The sequence below is a fragment of the Kogia breviceps genome, chromosome 12, assembly GCF_026419965.1.
Source record: "Kogia breviceps isolate mKogBre1 chromosome 12, mKogBre1 haplotype 1, whole genome shotgun sequence".
In the NCBI taxonomy this organism is placed as follows: Eukaryota; Metazoa; Chordata; class Mammalia; order Artiodactyla; family Physeteridae; genus Kogia; species Kogia breviceps.
In genome coordinates, this window is record NC_081321.1 from 6,994,845 (window position 1) to 7,020,697 (window position 25,853).

At 41.2% G+C, this 25,853-nt stretch overlaps 1 protein-coding gene across 1 annotated transcript in view; it reads left to right on the plus strand.

The window, feature by feature from the left end:
• Positions 1-3,339: 3,339 nt before the first annotated feature.
• A2ML1 (alpha-2-macroglobulin like 1) overlaps positions 3,340-25,853 on the plus strand; it is a 42,689-nt gene continuing 20,175 nt past the window's right edge. Inside the window, exons 1-18 of the mRNA XM_067010592.1 lie at positions 3,340-3,404; positions 3,889-4,072; positions 4,386-4,548; positions 5,275-5,327; positions 13,005-13,025; positions 13,746-13,905; positions 14,554-14,638; positions 15,132-15,258; positions 15,745-15,859; positions 16,194-16,303; positions 17,300-17,467; positions 19,015-19,239; positions 21,411-21,471; positions 21,719-21,864; positions 22,348-22,497; positions 23,094-23,288; positions 24,564-24,654; positions 25,330-25,414. Of these exons, the coding sequence (XP_066866693.1) occupies positions 3,340-3,404; positions 3,889-4,072; positions 4,386-4,548; positions 5,275-5,327; positions 13,005-13,025; positions 13,746-13,905; positions 14,554-14,638; positions 15,132-15,258; positions 15,745-15,859; positions 16,194-16,303; positions 17,300-17,467; positions 19,015-19,239; positions 21,411-21,471; positions 21,719-21,864; positions 22,348-22,497; positions 23,094-23,288; positions 24,564-24,654; positions 25,330-25,414 (2,204 nt within the window). The remainder of the gene's footprint in view (positions 3,405-3,888; positions 4,073-4,385; positions 4,549-5,274; positions 5,328-13,004; positions 13,026-13,745; positions 13,906-14,553; positions 14,639-15,131; positions 15,259-15,744; positions 15,860-16,193; positions 16,304-17,299; positions 17,468-19,014; positions 19,240-21,410; positions 21,472-21,718; positions 21,865-22,347; positions 22,498-23,093; positions 23,289-24,563; positions 24,655-25,329; positions 25,415-25,853) is intronic.

Below are 25,853 nucleotides of genomic sequence, written 5' to 3' on the forward strand. Positions count from 1 at the left end.
AGAGAGGTAGTTTCTCTCCATGTTCTTGCTCCTCTGCCAGTGGCAGACTGCTACTACTAGTTACTTGGTATTTGCTAGGGCAGTGGTGAGGGGTAGGGTGGTTCTCTGTGGTCCTCTTCATTTTCAGTCTTAGGTAGTTTTTATATACCTGGACATTGGAGAATGAGATTTCTCAGGATTCCTGCCTCGACTCCCTACCTACCTCTGCTGTGTATCTGTGGCAGGTCTTGTGTGGGAAAGATTTTCCTGCCCCTCCTTCAGTTTTAGGAGACCTCTGAAAGTACTGGCCTATACCTCTTGGCTGAGGACTGTTTCTTTTCCCTCCCCCAGGGTAGATTCTTTTTCCCCTCTATCCTTCTCTTAGCAACAATGGGTTTTTACCTGTGCAACAATGGAGACAACAGTATTTGCTGCTCCTTCCCAGAGGCTTAAGACTTTTGAGAGGAGAGTATGGGCATCTGGGCCCTTTCCTGCAGTGATAGATAATATTGTCCACTCTGCCTGTACTACTTAGAGAGGCTTAATGTAGTCTGTCATCCTCTCCCAGTCTTTCTTGTGAGCACCTGGTCAAGGTCTTGGAAAAGAACCCGTGAGTAACAACGAACTTCCCTTGCTTCTGTGGCACACAGAGGTTTTTTTGGTAGTTACTCAAGCCCACATAGGCCTTTAGTAGTTCATTAAAACTTTAGCTGTATTTTTCTTACCTGCTTCTATGATGGCCCAAATACTTCCCATGTTCTGGCACAGATGAGACAGTCCACACATCCAGTCTCTGCTCTGGAGGAACTGTGTCTCCTTAGATTTCAGGCTACTTAGTTGAGCTGCAGCCTTTGACTCAGCTCTCAGATTCAACTTTTTGGTTCAAGCAAAGTCGTGATTTTGCAGTTTGTCTGGCTTTTCCTCACTGCCAGGGAGAGAGCAATGCTCTCTTCAGTTTTTTACATCTATAAAGGAAGTGGAAATTCCTAAAAATTGTTTTGTATCATATTTCCTCCCCCCACCCCTTCAGTTAGTATTGCAAACAATTCCTTTTGTCCCGAAAACATTATTTTAAATGGCTGAATAGAATTGCTTTGTATTAATATGGCAGTTTATTCAACCAAGCTCATATTATTGGGCATTGTAATAGACTTAATGTTTTATTTTCCCAGCATCTTTACCCCAACTCACTTCTTTCTTCCTTTTTTTTTAAACTGTGATTTTCTTCCTCCCTCCCTTCCTTTCTCCCTCCCTCCCTGCCTCTCTCCCTCCTTCCTTCCTTCCTTCCTGCTGTACTGGGTCTTAGTTGTGGCACACAAGATCTTTTAGTTGCAGCATTCGAACTCTTAGTTGTGGCATGCATGTGGGATCTAGTTCCCCGACCAGGGATTGAACCCGGGCCCCCTGCAATGGGAGCGTGGAGTCTTACCCAGTGGACCACCAGGGAAGTCCACAACCCACTTCTTTCTTTAGAGAATTTCTCCTCCCCAATTCCATGTGGCTCTATGGGGCTGTCAATCACAGTCGCCTATCACTCAGGGCTCAGAATGACCCAGGAACTCCCAGTCATAGTAGCCTGGCTACAATGATTGATTCAGAAGTGAGCATGTGAAAGGAGGAACAAAATCTTCAGAAATTTCTATAACTTAGATGAAAATTTTTATCTACCGGAATCCTAGAGCTAGAGATTCTGGATTGAGGACTCACAGCTGCCATCTTATCCACCACTTGAAGGAAATCCTATGTACGGCAGGAGATGAGCAAATAAGACAGAAAGATTGGGGGAGGGAAATGAGTCCTGGCAGGATCAAGTCTCTAATTCCAGGTCATCAAGTTTTCAGAGTTTCTCTGGTTCAGTTCTTTCTTTATGCCTGATCCTCCCCAGTTATTCAAAACTCTTTTTTGTTTAAGTTGGCTTGATTTGGGTTGGTCATTGGTCCTAGAAAGTATCCTCACTAGTGTATACTTTAGGTGGCTTTCAGGTCTTGCCATTATAAAGAACACGGGGAAGAAACTCAGAGTGGACACGTTTTCTGCATACGTGCCTGCTCTCATTCCCCATCAAAATACATTCCAAGAATAGGAATCAAAGAATATGCAAATCTGAAAGGCTCTTGATGTGTATTGTGAAATACACATTACAACCTTTAAGGTTGTCCACTTTGTATTTCTTCTATGAGTTTATATGTTCCTATTTCCATACAGTCACAATAATACTTATTATTAATTTAAAAAATTCCCAGTTAGGTAAATGTATACTACTTTTGTATTGATACTGCTCCCATTCCTGTGCTCCCAAATATGTCTTTTTTTTTTTTTAAGTGAGTGAGTTTTGTTTTTTTAAAAAAATTAATTCATTTATTTATTTTTGGCTGTGTTGGGTCTTCGTTTCCGTGCGAGGGCTTTCTCTAGTTGCGGTGAGCAGGGGCCACTCTTCATCGCGGTGCGCGGGCCTCTCACTGTCGCAGCCTCTCGTTGCGGAGCACAGGCTCCAGATGCGCAGGCTCAGTAGTTGTGGCTCACGGGCCCAGTTGCTCCGCGGCATGTGGGATCTTCCCAGACCAGGGCTCGAACCCGTGTTCCCCGCATTAGCAGGCAGACTGTCAACCACTGCACCACCAGGGAAGCCCCCAATATGTCTTTTTAAAAATTATTTATTTATTTATTTATTTATTTAGGCTGTGTTGGGTCTTCATTGCTGCGCATGGACTTTCTTTAGTTGCAGCGAGCGGGGGCTACTCTTCGTTGCGGTGAGCGGGCTTCTCATTGCGGTGGCTTCTCTTGCTGCCCAGCATGGGCTCTAGGCATGTGGGCTTCAGTAGTTGTGTCATGCAGGTTCAGTAGTTGTGGCTCGCGGGCTCTAGAGCACAGGCTCAGTAGTTGGGGCACACGGGCTTCGTTGCTCCACGGCATGTGGGATCCTCCCAGACCAGGACTCAAACCCATGTCCCCTGCATTGGCAGACGGACTCCTAATCACTGCACCACCAGGGAAATCCCCCAAATAATTCTTCATAGAATAATAAAAAGAGAAAAAAAAGATCCAGTGGGGATGGGAATTTGGAATAAAGCCAGAAAAAAGGGAAGGATCTAAAACGTGTTCTGAGAGCTTTACCACTATGAATACTCAGCACATTTTTTTTTCCCCAAACAGGTTTTATAGACTGGCTGAGCCAGTGTGATTGTTCCAGGGAGAAATAAATTTGAGGAAGTGCATAGAAGCCCTACCCTGGTATACCACCTCCGCCTGAGGCCCCAAAAGGTAATTGGCTGCGACATCAGCCATAGCTCCATATATATGCTACAGTGGGTGAGCAGACCTCTGGTTCCTGGTCCTGAGGACTCTGTCCCACCCACAAAGATGTGGGCTCAACTCCTTTTAGGAATATTGGCCTTATTGCCAGCCATGGCAGAAAAACCCCTCCTGTAAGTGGTTGGTGTCAGCGTTGACTTAGGGCAGGCGGCTTCTTCGTCTATCCTTCTCACATATAACTATGGGGAACAGGAGATAACCTCTGGTTTATTTTAATTTCCTTCTCATCTTTTCCCTTCTTTGGTTTCACTTTTCCTTTACCCAGAGAGAAAAGGTAGGATGACAGGAAGAAACTTAAAAAAAAAAAGATTAAAATAGAGTAGTCTCCCAGTACCCTGTTCTCTGTAAGAGAACTAATTTCCTCCTTGATACCCTAGGTCCAGGTTCTCAATGATGGTCTACTGGTGGGAGGTTTAAGGCTGTACACTGAGTTATTTGTTACTTTTCTGCTTCTCCCTTATAGAAAATAAGGCTCATAAAGACAGGGGCTTGGTCTGTTTAATTCATTGCTATATGCTGAGTGCTCAGGAGAGGGTTTAATTTTGTATTAAATAGATGAATCAGTACTGTCCTGAAATCCTTTTGCTTCCTCAATAGAAACTACCTGGTGACATTACCAGCTCAGCTTAAGTTCCCTTCTACTCAGAAAGTTTGTTTGGATCTGAGCACTGGGTACAATGATGTAAAATTTACTATTAGTCTGGAGACCAAGGGCAAGACCCACACATTGCTAGAACTTTCTGGATTGAAGACGAGGCAGTTACATTGCAAGTCCTTTTTGGTAAGTACGGGCTTAGCCCAACTGTAGTCTTCAACTTTTCTATTCTCCTCCTCCCTGGGTATTCAGTATAATTTCTCTTTAAGTATGTTTTCTGTAATTTTACTTTGGCCATGGCCTTTAAACCTCTCTCTCCTAAACTTCAATTCCTTGACGTAACTTATGATATTATTCTCTGGCAACTTTTTAATGGGTCTACTGTTGCTACCCCCATCTAACTCATTTCTTTCCTTTGATTCTCCCTCTTGGGTTGAGACGGGTTGATTCTGTTCCCCCAATCTCCTACTCGTCCCCAGAGCTCCCTTGTCTTGGCCAGGTACCACTTCCTTCTGGTGGCACAGAAGAAGTAGCCACGGTCCGGGTGAGAGGAGCTGGAAATGAAATCAACTTTGAGGAGAAGAAAAAGGTTCTAATTCAGAGGCAGCAGAATGGCATCTTTATACAAACTGACAAACCTGTCTATAACCCAGGGCAGCAAGGTAAGAGGCGCACAGATGGGATGAGACAAAAGCCTGGGAACAGCTGCACGCATCGGTAGAGGGCCCTTGCAGGTTGGTGGCAGGCCAGTGGACCAAGGAAGAGAGGGGGGGGTCTGGAGGGATGAAGGGTTATGGGTGTTGAATACATGCGGTACTACAAACGCAAAAGACTAGTTGGTGGAGTTGCTACTGTGTGCGTGTATCTAAAACAAAATACAGGGAATCGCCCTGGTGGTGCAGTGATTAGGACTCGGTGCTTTCACTGCTGTGGGCCTGGGTTTGATCCCTGGTCGGGGAACTAAGATTCCACAAGGCGAGTGGTGTGGCCAAAACCACAAATAAGTCAATAAATAAAATAAAACAAAATACACATTTCTCTTGGAATGGAATTTGGCAGGTGTAACTGGATCCCTGGTTCTCACAGCAAGCTGCTTGTGTACAAATCAGAAAACATCATCGAGGGCATTTGGCCGGAGCCCTGTGATTCGTATTTGTTCCTTCTGCCTTAGAAGGGGATTCCATTCTAAGGTTTCAAAGTCAGGAGCCATAAAGAAAAAACTGTTTGGGGTGTGAGCTCTCTCTCAGACCAGGTTTTATTACAAAAGTAAAACCGGATGGGATTTTGCTGATTAAGAAGTATGTGTGAGGAAGCAGCAAGGGTGGAAGAAAGAAAGATTCTGAGGGGAAAAAAAATCCCCTTTGCTAATGATGCCTGTTTCCTTCTAGTGCATTTTCGCATCGTCACCCTCACCAGCAACTTTGTTCCAGTGAATGACCAGGTGAGAATTTAGAAGAGGGACAGGGAAAGGGAAAGGGGTAGGGCTGACTGAGAGAGAACAGGGAAGAGGAGAAGAAATTCTTTCCAGCGGGGGAGGCCCTCTAGGTGCAGAACGCTTGTGGGAACTGGAGTTCTAGACTCCGGGCACACATCCAAATCGTCCCCGCCCTTGACTGCCTGAAAACATGCAGAGGCATCTAGCTGCCATGTTTGATAGCTGAGAACATCAATTAGGTTAACATTCCTGAGAGATGGTTCCATTTGCAGCTGTTTTTTTAAGAGTTTCTTGCAAACTTCAAGACTTTCCCTCCAGGAGTGACACCTAGTGGCTTTGCAGTTCAAATACTAAGAAATAATTCAGGAGTATATTTAACAGAAGGAAGAAATAGGAATATCCACCCCCACCATCTTTTTTTTTTTTTTTTGCTATGAGGCAAGGTAATTTATAGAGCAGAAAATTCTTTTAAGGCAAAGTTCTGTTGCCAAAGGTAAAAATGTAACATTTGGTGAATACTTAAATTTTCCTTGAACTACCTGATCGCTAGAATCATTAGCCTTATGATAGGTTTGCTCTCAATTTTTTTTTTTCTTGTATCATTTCTAAGTGCTTTTGAAAGACCTCTCAGACACCCCTGGCTGTCTTCTTTTTCCTTCAGTTGCAGCCCATGTATTCAAATGACAATTTTAAAGATACTTTTGGAGAAATCATTACTTATATTTCCATCTCCATGTTTTCAGAACTGCTGTTTCCTTTCCCAGTGCACAGGGAAGGTATAAACTTATTATTAATTGGTAGCCTCCTCCAACCACTGCTTTCTTTCCCGATTTAGAATTCTTTTCAGTTTCTTCTTCCTATCAGCTGTATTCTTTATCAGTTGGGTGTAATATTAAGTACTTACTTCTTAAACAGAGTGTTGATTCCAGAGATGAAAAGAGGGTATGCAAGGGTTAAAGTGTAGCCACAGCCAGTTATTTTAGACTCTACTGCCCCCTGGAGGTTGATCTCATTAGCTACCCCTGTTACATTTTCTTTGCTCAAATTGGGCCGAATTGCTGAGAGGTGCTCTGATTTCCATAGCTATGCTCTATTTCTGTTGTCAAATTACTCCTTCCTCCTCACACCCTTTCTTTAGTCAGCCCCCGCTCCAAGTTCCAACTTGAAATACTAAAAATTTGAAACACTGAATTTGAAACTCCAAATGAAACACTGAAATTAACTAAACATTTGTTACTAGGTAACAGAGTGGCAAAAATTGTGAGTTTACAAAGTTCAAGATTTTATCCTCAAGCAACTGAAGCATACATGATACTGATTCTATCTAGCTTGGTTGCTACACCTCAGGCAGCTTCCAGTGCAAATGTTATCTTCCTAGTTGAACACTTGTTTCCTTCCAGAGACTGCTTTTGCCTGACTGGTGTCCAAATCTGCTTCTTGACTCCCTGTGTGAGAAAAGTACTTTGCTATCTGAGGAACTGGTTTTTTTTGTTGTTTGTTATGTTTTTTTGTAGAATTTATAGCAATCCACAGTAATCTCAGTGATACTTGCCTCCTTATTGTGTAAAGAGCCCGGTTTGTACATGTCCTATTCTTCCCTTCAAGAAGGAAGGCAGGGCTTCCCTGGTGGCACAGTGGTTGAGAATCCGCCTGCTGATGCAGGGGACACGGGTTCGTGACCCGGTCCGGGAAGATCCCACATGCCGCGGAGCGGCTGGGCCCGTGAGCCATGGCCGCTGAGCCTGCGCGTCCGGAGCCTGTGCTCCGCAACGGGAGAGGCCACAACAGTGAGAGGCCCGCGTATCGCAAAAAAAAAAAAAAAAAAAAAAGAAGGAAGGCAGAATATTCTCCCCACCCCTTAACTGCCACCCCAAATATGCCACTTTGGCATGTGGGTTATTTTGAGCTGAAGGCAATCAAGGTCCCAGAGAGTCAGGAGAAACTTTTACTTCTTTCTTAAATGCCTAAAAGAATGTAGATGGGGGTGGGGGGTGTGCACGGGTGGGATTGGGCCAGAAAGAGAGCTATTACCTGAGATAACGTTTTTTTACTTTCCAGTTTTATTGAGATATAATTGGCATACAGTACTGTGTAAGTTTAAGGTGTACGATATAATGATTTGACTTACATCATGAAACTATCACAATAAGGTTAGTGAACATCTATCATCTCATATAGATACAAAATTAAGGAAGTAGAAAAAAATTTTCCTTGCGATGAGAACTCTTAGGATTTAATCTCTTAGCAACTACCATATATAACATGCAGCAGTGTGAATTATATTTATCAGGTTATATATTACATCCCTAGTACTTATGTGTCCTGTAACTGGAAGTTTGTACCTTTTGACCATCTTCATCCAATTCCCCAACCTCCCATCCCCTGACTTGGTAGCAAAAAAATCTGATCTTTTTCTTTGCCACGCTGCATGGCTTGCAGGATCTTAGTTCCCTGGCCAGGGATTGAACCCGGGCCTTCAGCAGTGAAAGTGCCGAGTCCTAATCATGTACCGCAGGGAATTCCCAAATCTGATCTTTTTCTATGAGTTTGTTTGTTTTTTAAGTATACTTGACCTACAATACTATGTTAGTACCTGTTACATCACATAATGATTTGATATTGCTAAACATTTCAAACTGATCTCCATAAGTCCAGGTGTCATCTGTCACCCTATGAAAATATTACATAGATTTGGACTATACTCCCCACACTGTACATTTCATACCCACGACTCATTTATTTTGCAGCTGGAAATTTGCACCTCTTAATCAACCTCACCTATTTCTTTCCTTTTTGAACCCCACACCCCTCTGACAACCACCAGTTTTTTCTCTGTATCTATGACTTTGTTTCTGTTTTGTTATGCTTGTTCCTTTGTTTTGTTTTTTAGATTTCACATATATGTGAAATCATACAGTATTTGTCTTTCTCTATCTGGCTTATTTCACTTAGCATAATGCCCTCTAGGTCCATCCATGTTGTTGCAAATGGCAAGATTTCATTCTTTTTTATGGCTGAGTAATATTTCATTATATATATATGTATATATATATATTACATCTTCTTTTTAAAATTTGGTTGCATTGGGTCTTCATTGCTGCGTGGGCTTTCTCTAGTTGTGGCGAATGGACTACTCTTCATTGCACTGCATGGGCTTCTCATTGCGGTGGCTTCTCTTATTGTGGAACATGGGCTCTAGGCATGCAGGCTTCAGTAGTTGCAGTGCGTGGACTCAGTAGTTGTGGCTCGCGGGCTCTAGAGCACAGGCTCAGTAGTTGTGGCACATGGGCTTAGTTGCTCTGTGGTATGTTGAATCTTCCCGGACCAGGGCTTGAATCCATTTCCCCTGCATTGGCAGGTGGATTCTTAACCACTGTGCCACCAGGGAAGTCCTGCCCATTTTTTTTTTTTTTTTAAATTGGGTTGCTTTTTTTGATGTTGAGTTGTATGAAATCTTTGTATATTTTGGATATTAACCCTTTATCAGATATATCATTTGTAAATATCTTCTCCCATTCAGTAAGCAGCCTTTTCCTTTTGTTGATAGTTTCCTTCACTTTGAAAAAGCATTTTAGTTTGTGTAGTGCAATTAAAAATTTTTTGCTTTTTCTTCCCTTACCTGAGGAGACATATCCAAAAAATAATTACTAAGACCAATGTCAAAGAGTTTACTGCCTATGTTTTCTTCTAGAATTTTTATGGTTTCAGGTTTAACATTTAAGTCTTTTTTTTTTTTTTTTTTTTGCGGTATGCGGGCCTCTCACTGTTGTGGCCTCTCCCGTTGCAGAACACAGGCTTCTGACGCACAGGCTCAGTGGCCATGGCTCACGGGCCCAGCCGCTCCACAGCATGTGGGATCTTCCCGGACCGGGGCATGAACCCGCGTCCCCTGCATCGGCAGGCGGACTCTCACCCACTGCACCACCAGGGAAGCCCCAACATTTAAGTCTTTAATCCATTTTGAATTTATTTTTGTGTATGGTGTGAGAGAGTAGACCACTTTGATTCTTTTGCATGTAGCTGTCCAGCTTTCCCAATGCCATTTATTGAAGAGAATGTCTTTTCCCCATTATATATTCTTACCTCCTTTGTTGTAGATTAATTGCACATATATGTGTGGGCTCATTTCTGAGCTCTCTATTCTATTCCATTGATCTATGTATCTGGTTTTGTGCCAGTACCATACCATTTTGATTACTATAGGTTTGTAGTATAGTTTGAAATCAGGGAGCATGATGACTGCAGCTTTGTTCTTCTTTCTCAAGATTGTTTTGGCTATTTGGCATCTATTGTGTTTCCATACAAATTTTAGAATTATTTATTCTAGTACTGTGAAAAATGCCATTGGTATTTTGATAGGGATTGCATTGAGTCTGTAGATTGCCTTGGGTAGTATGGTCATTTTAACAATATTAATTCTTCCAATCCATGAACATGTTATATCTTTCCATTGTTTGTATCGTCTTCAATTTCTTTCATCAGTATCTTATAGTTTTCTGAGTACTGGTCTTTTACTTGCTCAGATTTATTCCTAGGTATTTTATTCTTTTTGATATGATTGTAATTGGGATCATTTTCTTAATTTCTCTTTCTGATAGTGTGTAGAAATGAAACAGATTTCTATATATTAATTTTGTATCTGTAACCTTACCAAATTTATTGGTGAGTTTTAGTTATTTTTTTGGTGGCATCTTTAGGATTTTCTATGTATAGTATCATGCTGTCTATAAACAATGACAGTTTTACTTCTTGCTTTCTGATTTGGATTCCTTTTATTACTTTTTCTTGTCTGATTGCTGTGACTAAGACTTCCAATTCTATGTTGAATAAAAGTTTTGAGAGTGGGAATCAATGTCTTGTTCCTGATCTTAGAGGAAGTGCTTTCATCTTTTCACTGTTGAGTATGATGTTAGCTGTGGGCTTGTCGTATATGGCCTTTATTCTGTTGAGGTATGTTCCCTCTATTCCCACTTTGTTGAGAGTTTTTAAAAAAATTATAAATCGATGTTTAATCTTGTCAATAGCTTTTTATGTATCTATTGAGATGGTCACATGATTTTTATTCTTCAATTTGTTTGGTGTTTCACATTGATTGATTTGTGGTATTGAACCATCTGTGCATCCTTAGGATAAATTCCACTTGATCATGTTGTATGATCCTTTTAATGTACTGTTGGATTTGGTTTGCTAACATTTTATTGAAGATTTTTGCATCCATGTTCATCAGTGATATTGGCCTTTAATTTTCTTTTTTGTAATATCTTTGTCTGGTTTTGGTATCAGGGTGATGCTGACCTCATAGAATAAGTTGTAAAGCATTCGTTCCTCTGCAATTTTTTGGAATAGTTTGAGAACTCTTCTCTAAATATTTGATAGAAGTCATCTATGAAGCCATCTGGTCCTGGACTTCTGTGTGTTGGAAGTTTTTTAAAAATTACTGATTCAATTTTATTAATGCTAATATGTCTGTTCATATTTTCTATTTCTTCCAGTTTAGTCTTGGGAGATTTTACATTTCTAGAAATTTGTCCATTTCTTCCAGGTTGTCCATTTTATTGATGGGTTATTATTCATGGTAATCTCTTACAAACCTTTGTATTTCTGAGGTGTTGATTGTCGCTTCTCTTTTTTCGTTTTTCGTTTTATTAATTTGGGCCCTCTCTTTTTTTTTCTTGATGAGTCTGGCTAAAAGCTTATCAATTTTTTAATCTTTTTTGAGGAATCAGCTCTTAGTTTCATTGATCTTTTCATTTTTTTTTTTGCCTCTATTTCATTTATTTCTGCTCTGATCTTCATAATTTCCTTCCACTAACTTTGGGTTCTGTTTGTTCTTCTTTTCTAGTTCCTTTAGATGTTAAGGTTAGGTTGTGGGGGTTTTTTGAGATTTTTCTTATTTCCTGAGGTAGGCTTGTATTACTATAAACTTCCCTCTTATAATTGCTTTTGCTGCATCCCATAGATTTTATATCATTGTGTTTTTGGTTTTGTTGTCTCCAAGTATTTTATTTTTTGATTTTTTTCAGTGATCCATTGGTTGTCTAATAACATGTTGGTTAGCCTCCATGGGTTTATGTTTTTTGCTGTTTTTATCTTGTAGTTGATTTTTAGTCTCATAGTGTCATGGCTGAAAAAGATACTTGATATGATTTCAGTTTTCTTAAATTTATTGAGATTCATTTTGTGTCCTATCACGTGTCTATCATGCTATAATGTTCAATGTGCACTTGAAAAGAATGTGCATTTGGCTGCTTTTGGATAGAATGTTCTATATTATATTATATATATAAATATATCTATATATATGTTCATATATATATGAACATATATATGTTCATTTGGTGTAATAAGTCATTTAAAGCCAGTGTTTCCCTACTGAGTTCCTTTCCGGATGACCTGTCCATTGATGTACATGGGGTGTTAAAGTCCCCTACTAAGATTGTGTTACTGTCAGTTCCTCCCTTTATGTCTGTTAATATTTCCTTTATTTATTTAGGTGCCTGCATCTTTTAAAAGTGTATCTTAAATAATCATCATATTATTATAACACCTTAGAAAATTAAGAATAATTATTTAATATCATTTAATGTTCAGTTCTAATTTTTCCAAATAAGTTTTTTTTTTCCAAACTATGATCTGATCAAATTCATGCATTACATTTGATTGTTACATTTTAAAGATTTCTCTTAATCTAAACAAATCCCCCTTATTTTCTTATTAGATTGACTTTTTTTTGAGAGAGAGTGAGAGAGAGATCAGGCTAGATGACTTATAGAATGTCCCCATTCTGGAATATGATATTGACTTTTGAGGAAGCCTAGTTGTCTTATGGATTATTTGATATTCTTGATTTGCCTGATTATTTCCTTACTGTGTAATATAACTTGTTCCTTTATCTTCTGGAAGTAGCTCTGAAGTCTTAATTAGGTTTAAGCTAAACTTTCGGTAAAAATATTTGGTGAAAGAAAAATAGGTAATGCTGTGAATCTCAAATACATCTCTGGAGGCACATAATGTCAGGTTGTCCCGTTATTAGTGATGGTGAGTTTGATTACTTTGTTAAGGTGATGACAGCCTAATTTCTCCAAAGATAAGCTGTGTCCTTTTTTTGAAATTAGCAAGTAAGTTTGGGGTGACACTTTGACAACTAGCACAATGACTCATTCTCCAATTAAACTTAGTGGTTTTAATATCCATTTGCTTGAGGAAATGGTACATGATCCTTTGATGGAGCTCTTTTAAACATTTTCTTTTAAAGAAATTATTTTGCAATGCTTGAAAGGTTCCTGCCCACTGGCATTCAGAAAGTGGAGGAGGAGGCCAGGAGAACGTCAGCTACCAAGAAGAGGTTTAAACATGGTGGAGCCTCCAGATACTAATATTTTCTCTTAGGGCATGTTGTGGAAGAGCTCAGACACAGCACTGACGGATGCTGAGGGTCTGAAGTTCCATTTCTTCAGATTTTTTGGAGACTGGCAATCCATTTAGGAAAGCTCTTCTTTCTCCTCCCCCAGCCAATAAGCCTTTGCCCCACTGTTACTCTTACCAGGGCACAAAAGAGACATTTAGAAAGGAAGGAGTGGGCAACAGAGAAAGAGAGAGGCCTTCGTGAACTTTTTGCTTTCAGCAAGCCTATCCTTATTGATAGTTCTTCTTTAACCCATATTATCTGGTTTTCCTTTTCAGTACTCCATTGTGGAACTGCAAGTAAGTAGAAGTTTCTTTTTCTTTTCTGTCAGTTGTGGAGAAGGTGGTTGGTGCTAAAGCTTGAAGTCAGCAGCAACGCTGAGATCTTGGCCCAGAGCCTGAGACTCTGCACCAGCACAAAGTACCTGCAATCCCGCCTAAGCTGTGCCTGTTCTCTTGCCTCTGACCCGCCTGCCCCTCTCAGTTTTAAACCTCTGTAAATAAGGACACCAACCTCTATAGTGATGAACCTTCCCACTCTGATGCCTGTACCTTCTCTGCACTGTATCAATCCAACGAGGGTTGGTTCTGTACTCTTAGTCTTTGGGTTGGCTATTATCACAGACACTCAACCATTGAACATGACAAGAATACCTGTGAGAAGTATTAAGAAGGTGAAATTCCTCACAGCTTCCCCTCCATTTTTCTGTCAAATTACCTATCATTCAGGTATCTTACAATCAGTCCCCTCAGCATTGCCTCACTTAAGGGACCAAGAATAATCACTCTTTGTAAAGGGCATCCTATAGCCCACTTTCTGAAACATGATAACATTTTAAAGGACTCAGTCTGATTGTTTGAATCCACAAGGGCCCTTTTCTTCCTGCACACAGACCATGGGGGTCACAAGCAATGGGTGGGATTCTTTAGGTTCTTTTTGCTTCTTTACCTGCTTTCTGCAGTGCAGGGTGGGAATCAAAGAGGCAGGCACGTCATGGGATTTCTTTTTAATGGACACAGGATCCAAACAACAATAGGATTGCACAGTGGCTGAACGTGGTGCCCAAGGAAGGCATTGTAGAGCTGTCCTTCCAACTGGCACCAGAGGCGACGCTGGGCACCTACAGTGTGGACGTGGCAGAGGGCAAGACCTTTGGCACCTTCAATGTGGAAGAATATGGTAGGTGGGAGAATTAGTAGGTCAAAGTGTTGGTCATAATCTTGTGTCAAAATCAGCAAAGGTCAAGTAAAATCTACTATGGAACTAGGTCCAAGATGGCGGAAGGTTTGACTTCCATGGACCTTGAGCCTCATTATACGCTCATTGCAATACATTAGCATAAGCTAAATGGCACACCCACCAGAGCCATGACAGTTCCCAGACCGACCATCAAAGATCAAAAATTGGACAGTGGCCCAATTCCTGGAAATCTCTGCCCTGTCCCCAGAATAGTTGGAATAACCCTCCCACTCATTAGCCTATGAAATTTCATATGGACTGGGAATTACCCAGCCCATAAAAATGAACTGCCCCATATTCTTGGGCCTCTTGCCTTCTGAGGTGGCCACACTCTATCTGTGGAGTGTGTTTCTCTCTAAATAAATCCACTTCTTACCTAAAAATAAAAAAAACCCAGAGGGATTATTTGTTCATTTTAGTGCTAAACCGGCTAATAACTTCAGGAACATTTTACCTTAATAATGCCCTGTTAATTTAACTAGCTAATTAATTATCACTGCTTTATACCCCTGTACTTTAAACTACCTCTTTTTGACCACTACCTGTATGGTAAAACCTTCTTCCTCTTCGTTTTCCATCTCTCTCCAGTGCTGCCTAAGTTTAAGTTGGAAGTGGTGGAACCCAAACAGTTATCAATGCTAGAAGACTCTTTCTTAGTGAAAATTTGCTGTAGGTAAGAAGAAAGCTCTGGATCCAGTGAGGGTTAAAGCTATGTTGAGAGATGTTGTGAGGGAGTGTTATGGAAAGAGGGATTGTGGAGGTAGCAGCTAAACCTTGGGCTGCTTTATGTAGTCCAGAGTCACGAGTTCTGCAAGAACACGTGTTCTAATTGTGCTTCTGTCCTTACTTTCCACTGCTCTCTCAGCCAGCATTATTGATTTAGTGTCTCCTTTGTACAGAGCATGATACTGAATCCCATGGGGAAATAGGAGTAAGGAAAAAGAAAGACACTGTTGTTGTCCTTTGGATGGTATTTATTGTGAAATGGCAATACTCTAAGGGTTTGAGCAAAGCAGGGATGTGAATGAGAGCTGGAGAAGGCTAGGACTGTCAGCGTACTTCCAGAGGTGGGAATGTGAGAGAGAAGGAAACGTGGTGTTTGGGGGAGGAGGGTTGGATCGTAAGTAGAATTGCCCGACTCTGACTCTCATGCTTTTCTGGGTTAGGTACACCTATGGAAAGCCTGTGCTAGGGACAGTGCAGGTATCAGCGTGTCAAAAGGCATATACTTACTGGCCTCGAGAGCCAGAAGGGGAACACCCACCTGACAGATGCAAGAATATCTCTGGAAAGGTGAGTAAATGGGATGTAGAGAAGGAACCTTAATTCCTATGTCCTAAAGAGTAAGTAAGTAAGCACCAATATAGAAAAGTGGTTATAAACAAACAAACAAAGAAAAACCCAAAGTAGAAAGCATTTCACATGGTTATTATCCCAGTTCCAAAGAACAAGGCAGTCTTTTTTATCCCCACAGAAGATAAAGCCTCTTAGAATCTGCCTTGGAATCAAGAAATTAATCTAAACCCTTGGGAGATAAAATTTTCCTGTTCTTAAGTGGGTTCTTTTCTCCTCATATCTTGGAACTTCCAAGTTGCTTTATGATTATATATGTGTGGGTGTACACTTCATGTTATGGGATGGGGTTTCTATCTTAAAAATGGAGAAATGAAAGTATAGAGATGAGAAATTATTTTCTTCTACAGGACATCATGAAGTGGAAGTAAAGATTAGGTTATTCATCCTCTCTCTCCCTATCTCTCTCTCTGATTGTGTCACTAGACTGACAAAGCAGGATGCATCTCAGCTTCTGTGGCCATGTCTACTTTCAGCCTCACTGATCATGATTACAGACAGGACATCAATATCGTGGCTACTATGGTGGAGGAAGGGACAGGTAAGTGAGATGCTCCTTGGTTCACTAAGAAAAGAGAAAGGAAAAGAGCTGTCCCAGAGACAGACCTCCTCAGAGGACTCAAGACTCACCCTCATCACTGTTTGGAAGGGACTCTGTTCCTAGTTCACAGTCAAGGGGAGATGCCAGATTCCCTCTGTCGTCCACTCCCTGTTTCTCCAAAAGTTTGGGGAGGAGGAGTTGGTTTGGATCTTCGGCCAGAAATATATTCAGGTTCCTATTTCCAGTGGCATCATCCTTTCAGGGATTTTATGTTAAACATGAAGGTGAGGATATCAGGTTTTTAGATCATCATGCATCTTGTTTCCCTCTGCAGGAGTGGAGGTCAACACCACTCGGGATATCTACATTTCTCAACAAATGGCATCAATGACCTTTGAAGACACCAATAATTATTATTACCCTAATTTCCCCTTCAGTGGAAAGGTATGTTAAAACTTGTCTCTGCACAGACAAAAAAATGCTTAACCATCCACTGTAACCTCCTTCCTGTACACATATAATAATAGCTAACTTAGTATTGTTCGAAGTACTTTATGTGTATTCACTCATTTAATCTTTACAACAATCCTGAGTTAGGCACTATTATTGGCCCCACTTTAAAAATAAGGAGGCTGAGGCACAGAGAAGTTAAGTGATTTTCCCAAGGTCATAAGCTCGTAAGTGTTAACTATGATCAAATCCAGGCAGCCTGCCTCTCGAGTATGTGCTTAACTCCTTGCACTGTGTGTCCTTAATCTCATGTGAGATGTGCCTTGAATATTAATGTGACTTCAGTACCCTTTCTAATGCCAGGGGTTCACATTCTCATGTTTAAATCTGAATTTTAGAGCTGCAAATTATCTGGAGAGATCATCTAGTCTGAGCTTCTGCATCTAGGCAAGGTTAATATCAAGCTTCCTGTGACCGAGAGCCATTTATAGCTCCTTAAGCATTGTTTTTAGAGATTTAAAAATTGGTAGTGTTTTCTTGCTGATTCCTAGCAATCTACCCCTCTCTCCAGCTTAGCTTTCTTCACTTCCCAAACAACTGCTGAACGCGAGAACGTTGTACATATTTAGATGCATTTATTCCTTAGTCATCTTTTCTCTAGACCAAGAGTAGATCCGGACTTTCTTAGAGCCTGAGGATTATACAATTTAGGAGTGAAAGTGGTCTCTCTGTAGGAAAATGAAAGCAAAAAAAATGTACAGAGCCTTGGCAGGGGTGTATGCAAATGAAGGGCCCTGATGCTTCATAAGCCATGTGGCAAGTCTACTTCTGCTCCAGGCCAAGCTACTTCTGTGTGTTTCTCAGTTCCTCAAAGATCCTACTTTCCAACTCCTGAGTCACATTTACCTTTCTCTGGACTCTTTCCTGAAATTACAGTTTCAAACTTACACTAAATCTGACTCTAATGCCCTAATGACCTTCACCCCTCAGATAAGAGTTAGGGGCCATGATGACTCCCCCCTCAAGCATCATTCAGTGTTTCTGGTGATTCATGGCACAAATGGAACCGTCACGCAGACCCTAACTACTGACAACGAAGGTCTTGCTCCCTTCAAGCTGGACACGGTTAATTGGGACAGGAAATTCATTTCTCTGGAGGTAAGCACTGGGAGGTCCAGCTTTCCAGGAAGGAAGGCCTCCCTGAAGGAAAACGTCAAAATTTTCCTTTTCCCCCCACTACACCACCACCCACCACCCCTGGGGAATTCCATCTCCCCCACTCACCAGTCCTGCCCTTCAGCTGACAAAAAGTTTTTCGTAGATCCCATTTTTAATACCAATCAAATAAATGACCTTCAGATAAAAATTGCTATTTCTACTAATTCATTTTATAACTTAACTCCATCTCTATCTGATCCTTTATTTGAAATCAGATTAGGGAGGAAAAAGTGGTTCAGAGTCATCTTCTTCCTCCTATTCCCATTTTCCCTCTTTCTGTTACTCATTAAAATAACAAAGCAGAGAATTGTAGGTTTTGCATAACTTATAGGGAAGGTTACTTGTATCAGTTATCAATTGCCACACACTACTGCTTAGCAGACAACTACAGAACTTTAGTGTACACAGCAGGAAGCGTTTATTGCTCCTGTAGCTGGGTAGACAGAAGGGCAGCTCTACCGATCTTGGTGGACTTCCTTATGTCTGTGGGTCAGCTGACTGTAGGCTGGTGCTCCACACGTCTCACGATCCACTGAGCTAGCCCAGGTATATTCCCGTGGCAGTGAAGAGATGCAAGAGCAAAAGCAGACATGCAAGAGCAAAAGCAGACGTGCAAGGGCTTTTCTAAGCCTCTACTTATCTTGCGTACGCTAACACCCATTCCCCAAAACAAGTCACATGGAAGGTCCACAGTTAGACTAAAAGGGCACACTTGGTAAAGTGGACTTCCCCGGTGGTGCAGCAGTTCAGACTCTGCGCTCCCAATACAGGGAGCCTGGGTTCGATCCCTGGTCATGGAACTAGATCCCACATGCACGCTTCAACTAAGAGTTCGAATGCCACAACTAAGGAGCCCGCCGGCCGCAACTAAGGAGCTCGCGTGCCTCAACTAAAGGATCCGGTGAGCCGCAACTAAGGAGCCTTCTTGCCCCAACTAAGACCTGGTGCAACCAAATAAAATAAATAAAATTAAGAAAAAAAAACTATAAAAAAGGTTGTTGCTTTGGGGAGGGATGAAGAATTGAAGCCTTTAATGCAATCATCCAGCTACACTACTCAAGCAAATACGTATTATTTCTGCTGTGGCTAATTTATGTATTTCTGTACTCTAGGCATCATTCAATCACTCCACTTAGAAATGATTATTATCCTCTATACCTAGTTTTCTTACCTCTGAGATATATCCTTTAATTTCTTAGTCATAGTTATCTCTAACCTGCTTCAGTGTGTGAAGGTATATCATCCACAATTTCCTATTTCCTGACAACTATAATTCAGCCCTTATTTTACTCTCCTTTGTACCAACATGCTGCTACATATAACCACTATTATGGACTCCTCAAATATTCTTGGTTGAACCTCTAGTGAAATATCTACATGCCACTCTTAGGCAGTACAGATTTGAGAATCATAGCAAGTCCATGGGGTCAATACGGTTGGGGTACATGAATTTTAAGGCCTTTTTTTAATCTCTCTCTCTTTCTCAGGGCAAGTTCCAATTGGAAGAAATGGCACATGATCCAGAAGAACTGCATTATTACTCCAATGCCTACCTGTACCTGCAGCCCTTCTACAACACAACTCACAGCTTCCTTGGCCTCCAACGGCCAAATGGCATCTTGGAATGTGGCCGGCCCCAGGAAGTGCTGGTGGATTATTACATCGATCCAGCTGATGTGGAACCTGACCAGGAAGTCATCTTCTCCTACTATGTGAGACTGGGAAATGGGGATGGGTGAGAATGTGTTGGGAAGGAAAGAGAATAAAGACAGTGAGCTAGATGGGGTGAACAGACAGTCTGGATAGAGATGTAACGCAAGCCATGGAGGTAATTAGAAATTAGAAATTTTTAGAAGTCACATTGAAAAAATTAAAAGAACAGAGGAAACTAACTTTTAAAATATATTTTGTCTAACCTAGTATATCCAACATATGATCATTTCCACATGAAGTCAACATAAAAAATTATTAATAGATATTTTACATTCTGTGTTTCAGCTGCATTGCAAATCTTTGAAACTCAAAGTAGGTATTTTATACTTAAAGGAGTTTGGACTAGTTACATTTCACGGGCTCCAGTAGTCACATGTGGCCAGTGGCTACTGTGTTTATATAGGTATAAAAGATGGGGGGAAATGGGGAATAAAGAGATTTTGTACAGGAGTCCAGGGAAATTGTGTGGGGAAAGAAAACTAGGAATAAATGAGACAATGTCGCTGACCAGGGCTGAAAGGGAGCCGGGTGGATGGGTAGGAGGGAGGGTGAGGAGGGCATGGCGACTCAGAATAAATTTCATTCTGTGTTTCATTGGTCAGTATTTTTAAATAGATGACATAGGGTTAAAAATTAACATTGATAGCAGCCCTGCTGGGGAAATAAAGTCACAACTTGTAGACTGAAAGGAATATAAAGGCAAGCAGTTTTACTGGTCATCTTGATGATCGTGAGGAACGTAGACTCATGTGAACCTTGGGTTTGATGGTCCAGAGTCTCCTTATTCCCTTATCATCTCCTTAAAGTCTCTGAGAGAATTGCTTCCCCTGAATCATTCCAGTGTCTTCATCAAATTAAAACAATCATCCTAAATAACAGAATGAGGAGAGGTAGGTGGGAAATAATAAGGCAGAGTGATAATACATGTACTGTCTTCGGGACAGAAGTGTGGTGAGGCCTAGGAGAAAAATGGAGTTGGGGCTGATCAGTGTGGAAGATAGTCTGAGAAACTGGCCATAGAGCCCTTGCCTGCTTAGAAACCATCTCAGTGAATTCAGTTTCAAGGGAGAATGAAGAGGAAGGGAGAGTTAAAAAGAGATTTCTCCTCCAGAGAGTCAAATGTCAGAAGGACTCAAGACAATTTCAAGGTATACTCATTTCCACTGAATTTCTTAAAAAAATTTTTTATTGATGTATAGTTGATTTACAGTGTTGTGTTAGTTTCAGGTGTACAGCAAAGTGATTCAGTTATATATATATATATATATATATATATATATATATATATATATAATTTGTATATATATGAATTCTTTTTCAGATTCTTTTCCCTTATAGGTTATTACAAAATATTTATAGTTCTCTGTGCTATTCAATATGTTCTTGTTGGTTATTTATTTTATATATAGTAGTGTGTATATGTTAGTCCCAAACTCCTAATTTATCCCCAACCCCTTTACCCTCCACCGAATTTTCAATTGAGTGATAATTTTTAAAAGGTTGTAAGAAACAGAAACAGACTCACAGACATAGAGATCAGACTTGTGGTTGCCAAGGGGAGGGGGAGGGAGAGGGATGGACTGGGAGTTTGGGGTTGGTAGATGCCAACTATAACATTTAGAATGGATAAACAACAAGGTCCTACTGTAGAGCACAGGGAACTATATCTAATCTCCTGCGATGAACCATAATGGAAAAGAATATAAAAAAAGAATGTCTGTATGTGTATAACTGAGTCACTTTGCTGCACAGCAGAGATTGGCACGACATAGGAAATCGACTACACTTCAATAAAAAATTTTTTTTTTAAATAAAAGGTTGTAAGGATGGATTTTAGTAGACTTTATGTTACAAGGATTATAAAAGAATAAAACTTAGAGATCTTCAAGAAATGGTGTCAGCTATTTATTCTCTCTAGCTCCGAGGCAGTGGTGGCCTTTGTCTCCTCCCACCCACCCCATGGTTCTTGCAGACCTCCAACTGGAGGAAGAGTCATCAGGGCTCTTGGTACCATCCAACATTTGACAAGCTGAAGGATGCTCCATGAAGTACTGACCTGGGCTCCAGAACTACGAAAGGAGCCTCTCCTTATGGAGAGATGCAGGGATTGGGCCAAGGCTAAACTCCTCTAACTTCTATGTTGTTGATGACTTCTTTTTCTCTTCCTTAGTTAATAGGGAAAGGGAATTTGGAGATGGAGGGGCAGAAACACCTGAAGTCTAACAGGGAAGGTGAGTGTTCATGCATCTCTTGGAATACTTAAACTTTAAATGTCCAAGAAGTAGTTCTTATACTAGAAGCAAGAGTAAGAGCAATGAGAACAGACCATAACAGTAACCACAGAAGAATAGGGTAGTGTGAAGCAACCTGCACCATGAGGCCTGCAGCTGGCTCAGGAAGAAATGCAAACACAGGGTTGGATGTCATTGGTAGGTGAGTGTGTACTCCCATTCCTGAATATCCCCTCTTCCATTTCAGGACTGAAAGGCTCCTTCTCTCTCTCATTGACCTTCAACTCCAGACTAGCCCCTGATCCTTCCCTGGTGATGTATGCCATTTTTCCCGGTGGAGGTGTTATAGCAGACAAAATTCAGTTCTCAGTGGAGATGTGCTTTGACAATCAGGTAAAATGGCAGTTGAAGAGGGTGAAGGAAATGTCTGAACATAGAGAGAGAGCCTGTGTATGCTGGGGTTGGAGATAAGGCAGGGGTGGGGAAAGGAGTTAATATTGAAGCTGGATATCATGTTCTCTATCTTTTGCATGGTTTGTTGAACTCTCCCGCTCTCCCGCTTCTTTTAAAAGGTCATGCTGGGAAGTCACATGTTCTGTATAGCTATTCCACAAATTCTCTTTCTTTCTGCTTTCTGTCTTTGAAACTTTCTACATTATTCTACTATGCTGCTTAGTTTTTCCAATTGTATTACAAGACACTGTCTCTAAAGGGCAATACTTTACGAAGGGCAATACTTTGCAATAATTTACAAAGAAAATCAGTATAAAAATGAAGGAGTGAGCTGGGGACCATACTTAGGGCATATGGGTGATGACTGTTTCTCCTCCTCTCCAGGCTGACCTGATCCCCACATTATCCTTTTCTCTTCCACAGGTTTCCCTTGGCTTCTCACCTTCCCAGCAGCTTCCAGGAGCAGATGTGGACCTGCAGTTGCAGGCAGCTCCCCAGTCCCTGTGTGCAATCCGGGCCGTGGATGAGAGTGTCTTGCTGCTTAGACCAGAGAGCGAGCTGAGCAACAGCTCCGTGAGTGGTCTGCTGATGTGGTGTCAAGAGGGAGTCAACAGAGAAGACAGACTGACCGCATCAGAATTAAGAGATGGATTCCAGGCAGTGGGAAAGAGAGTCTCAGGGAAATATTGCATCTCCACAAGGTGGTAGCAAAGCCGGTGTGGAAATGAAGGTAGAAATGATGATATGGGGACTTCCCTGGCAGTCCAGTGTTTAGGACTCCGTGCTTTCACTGCCGTGGGCCCAGGTTCAATCCCTGGTCAGGGAACTAAGATCCTGCAAGCCATGCGGCATGGACAAAGGAAAAAAAAAAAAAAAAAAAGAGGGAGAAAGAAATGATGATATGAGAAGGACACGGTTAATATGGTCACAGCGATCAGTATCAGGAAAGATGAAATAGGAGAGAAGGGTGACAGATTATGAAAAAAGGTGAACTAGAGAAAGGGGTTTTGATGGAAGAAATTCTGGAATAATGAAGAGAAATAATACAAGAGCAGTAAACTGTGCCACCAGAATCAGAATCTGAGAGAAGTTTCTCAACTGATTTCACTATGTCAATATTTTATTTTCTTAAGAAAAAAAAATTTATTTCCTTTTCTGTCTTTTCTCAGGTCTATCGTATGTTCCCATTCTGGTACGGTTACTACGACTATAAGGTGGAGGAATATGATGAGTGCCCGGGGTATGGCCGATGGGAGTTTTCCCGGCCCCTCATTGGTGCAGTACCCGAGGAGCGTTGGGGCAGGCGTTTTAACATATGGAGGCCTTGGTTCTCTGAAAACATAGATCTTTTCCATTTTTTCAAGGTAAATGTTCTTACCCATTTTGCTCTCATAGAAACAATTGTGGTGGGAGGGGGAAAGGAAAGCCCACATCTAATAAAGTGGGCAGAGTCATACGGGCACTGGCAGGGGCAAAATCTTGAAAGAAACTCCTGACGGATAAGGCAGCCTCACTTGGTCCTCATGCTTGTAGAAGTCACCTACTGTCTGAGGCTATACACTAGTCCTCTCTCTGGGGTCTCCAAACATTGACTTCCATGGGATCAGCCAAGAAGGAAAATGAAGAAAGGTAGACCAGAAGTCTCTATTATGAAAGCTACTGCACCTATTTTATCCACAGAAGTTTGGGATGCTTTGGCCCACATCTGACCAGGAGGTCTCTGAGGTCAGGAAGTGGGTCTTGTTCATCTTTGTATTCTCTATAATGCCTGATCCTTCATAATGCTCAATATATTTTTATTGAATTGATTGAGCTGATATGGTCTCTGCCCTTAGACAGTTCAGTCCAAATCAAATAATAAGGATACAGTTACTAATATTTGGAAGAAATATTAAACATATTGAACAATGAAATAAGTGGAATACTACTATTCAGCCAAAAAAAGAATGAAATCTTGCCATTTGCAACAACCTGGATGGACCTTGAGGGCATTATGCTAAGTGAAATAAGTCAGACAGAGAAAGACAAATATCGTATGATCTCACTTATATGTGGAATCTAACAACAACAACAACAGCAGCAGCAACACAACAAGCTCATAGATACAGAGAATAGATTGGTAGCTGCTAGAGGTGGGAGGTGGAGGGGGGTAAAATGGGTGAAGGTAGTCCAAAGGTACAAACTTCCAGTTATAAAATACATAAGTCTTGGGAATGTAATGTACAGATAGTGACTATAGTTAGTGATACTGTATAGCATATTTGAAAGTTGCTGGAGAATAGATCTTAAAAGTTCTCATCACAAGAAAAAAATTTTTTGTAATTATATATGGCAATGGATGTTAACTAGACTTATTGTGGTGATCATTTTGCAAAAACGTATGTATATATACATATGCATAATACATCTATCTATCTATATATATATAGACACAATGAAATAAGTTTAATTGAAAAGCTTTCACACTAGCTGGAATAGAAGTGAACCAGTCTTGGTGGCTGAGTATTGGTCTCACAATTAATAGGAAAAGAATGTGTTGGTTTAAACCTTTGACGGTGAAATTTCTAGGCAGTAGCCCTTGTAGTAAGGGAGGGGACCCCCTTAACTCTTCATTCTCTGGTCCCTTTGGTGCCTATCAGGACGTGGGCCTGAAAATACTGTCCAACGCCAAAATCAAGAAGCCAATAGATTGCAGTTACGAAACTTCAGCACACATCATGGCAGTGGAAGGTAAGCTGCCTCTGTGGCTTGCAGATTCACTGAGATATTTAGCATCATGGAACTCCGAAAGCTCCCTCTTCGCCTCCTATTCTTGCACTGAGCCAGTAGTAAGAATGATAATGGATTGTGGGTTATAGATGAAGGCAGTTTCCCTAGGATCACTCTCTCTCTGTCTCTGGGGAGGGCTTTTGAAGCCTGAAGCCCTTATCTACTCATTCCCTGGCCAGATGTCCGTGTCTGTCATTTCCCCTGGTAGCCTCATGACCAGTCAGTTCCTCAGTGGTCCTTCCTCCTCATCTCTCTCTCTCTTTTTTTAAAAACGAATTAATTTATTTATCTTTTTATTTTTGGCTGCGTTGGGTCTTCATTGCTGCTCATGGGCTTTCTCTATTTGCGGCGAGCGGGGGCTACTCTTCGTTGAGGTGGCTTCTCTTGTTGTGGAGCACGGGCTCTAGGCATGGGGGCTCCATTAGTTGTGGCACGAGGGCTCAGTAGTTGTGGCTCTCGGGCTCTAGAGCGCAGGCTCACTAGTTGTCCTCATCTCAGACTGGATGTTCTCTGCTTCCCTCTGAATTTCTTGCTGGTTTTCTCTCCACTTCAGTTTATCACATGACATAAGTCTTCTGCTTTTTCCCTTGTTCTTGGTCTCCTTAGAAACCTCTTCCTCTCGTCCAAGGACTGTAGGGACACCTCCACCAGTTCAGCCAGAGGATTCTCAGGTTCGCCAGTACTTCCCGGAGACTTGGCTCTGGGATCTGTTTCCTGTTGGGTAAGTGATGCCTAAAAGGTATAACAAAATTACATAAAATAACAAAATAACAAAATCTACAGTGTAGATTCAGCAGAGAACTCAGACTCAGATAATTTCTAATGAGCCTAAGTCTCAAGCCAATAAGGTTTAATGGGGATATGAGAACGTGTTTCTTTCCCTGGATTCTTAAACAGTTATATACAATCACTCAAAACAAATTCACACCTCTTCACATTTGCACAGTGCTGACAGTGCATTCTCACTGCAGGGCCACACAAACAGAAAGGCACATCTTGATATTAGTTTGGTTCTTGCCCACTGCTTACCAGCTCGTTTTGACAAACCCTAAGAAGGCATATTCTCACCGATTCAGAGGGCACTGGGCTCTCTTACAGATATGTTTGCACACAGATGCCCACCCACACATACTCCCCCTCCTCACATCCTCAGACACTCC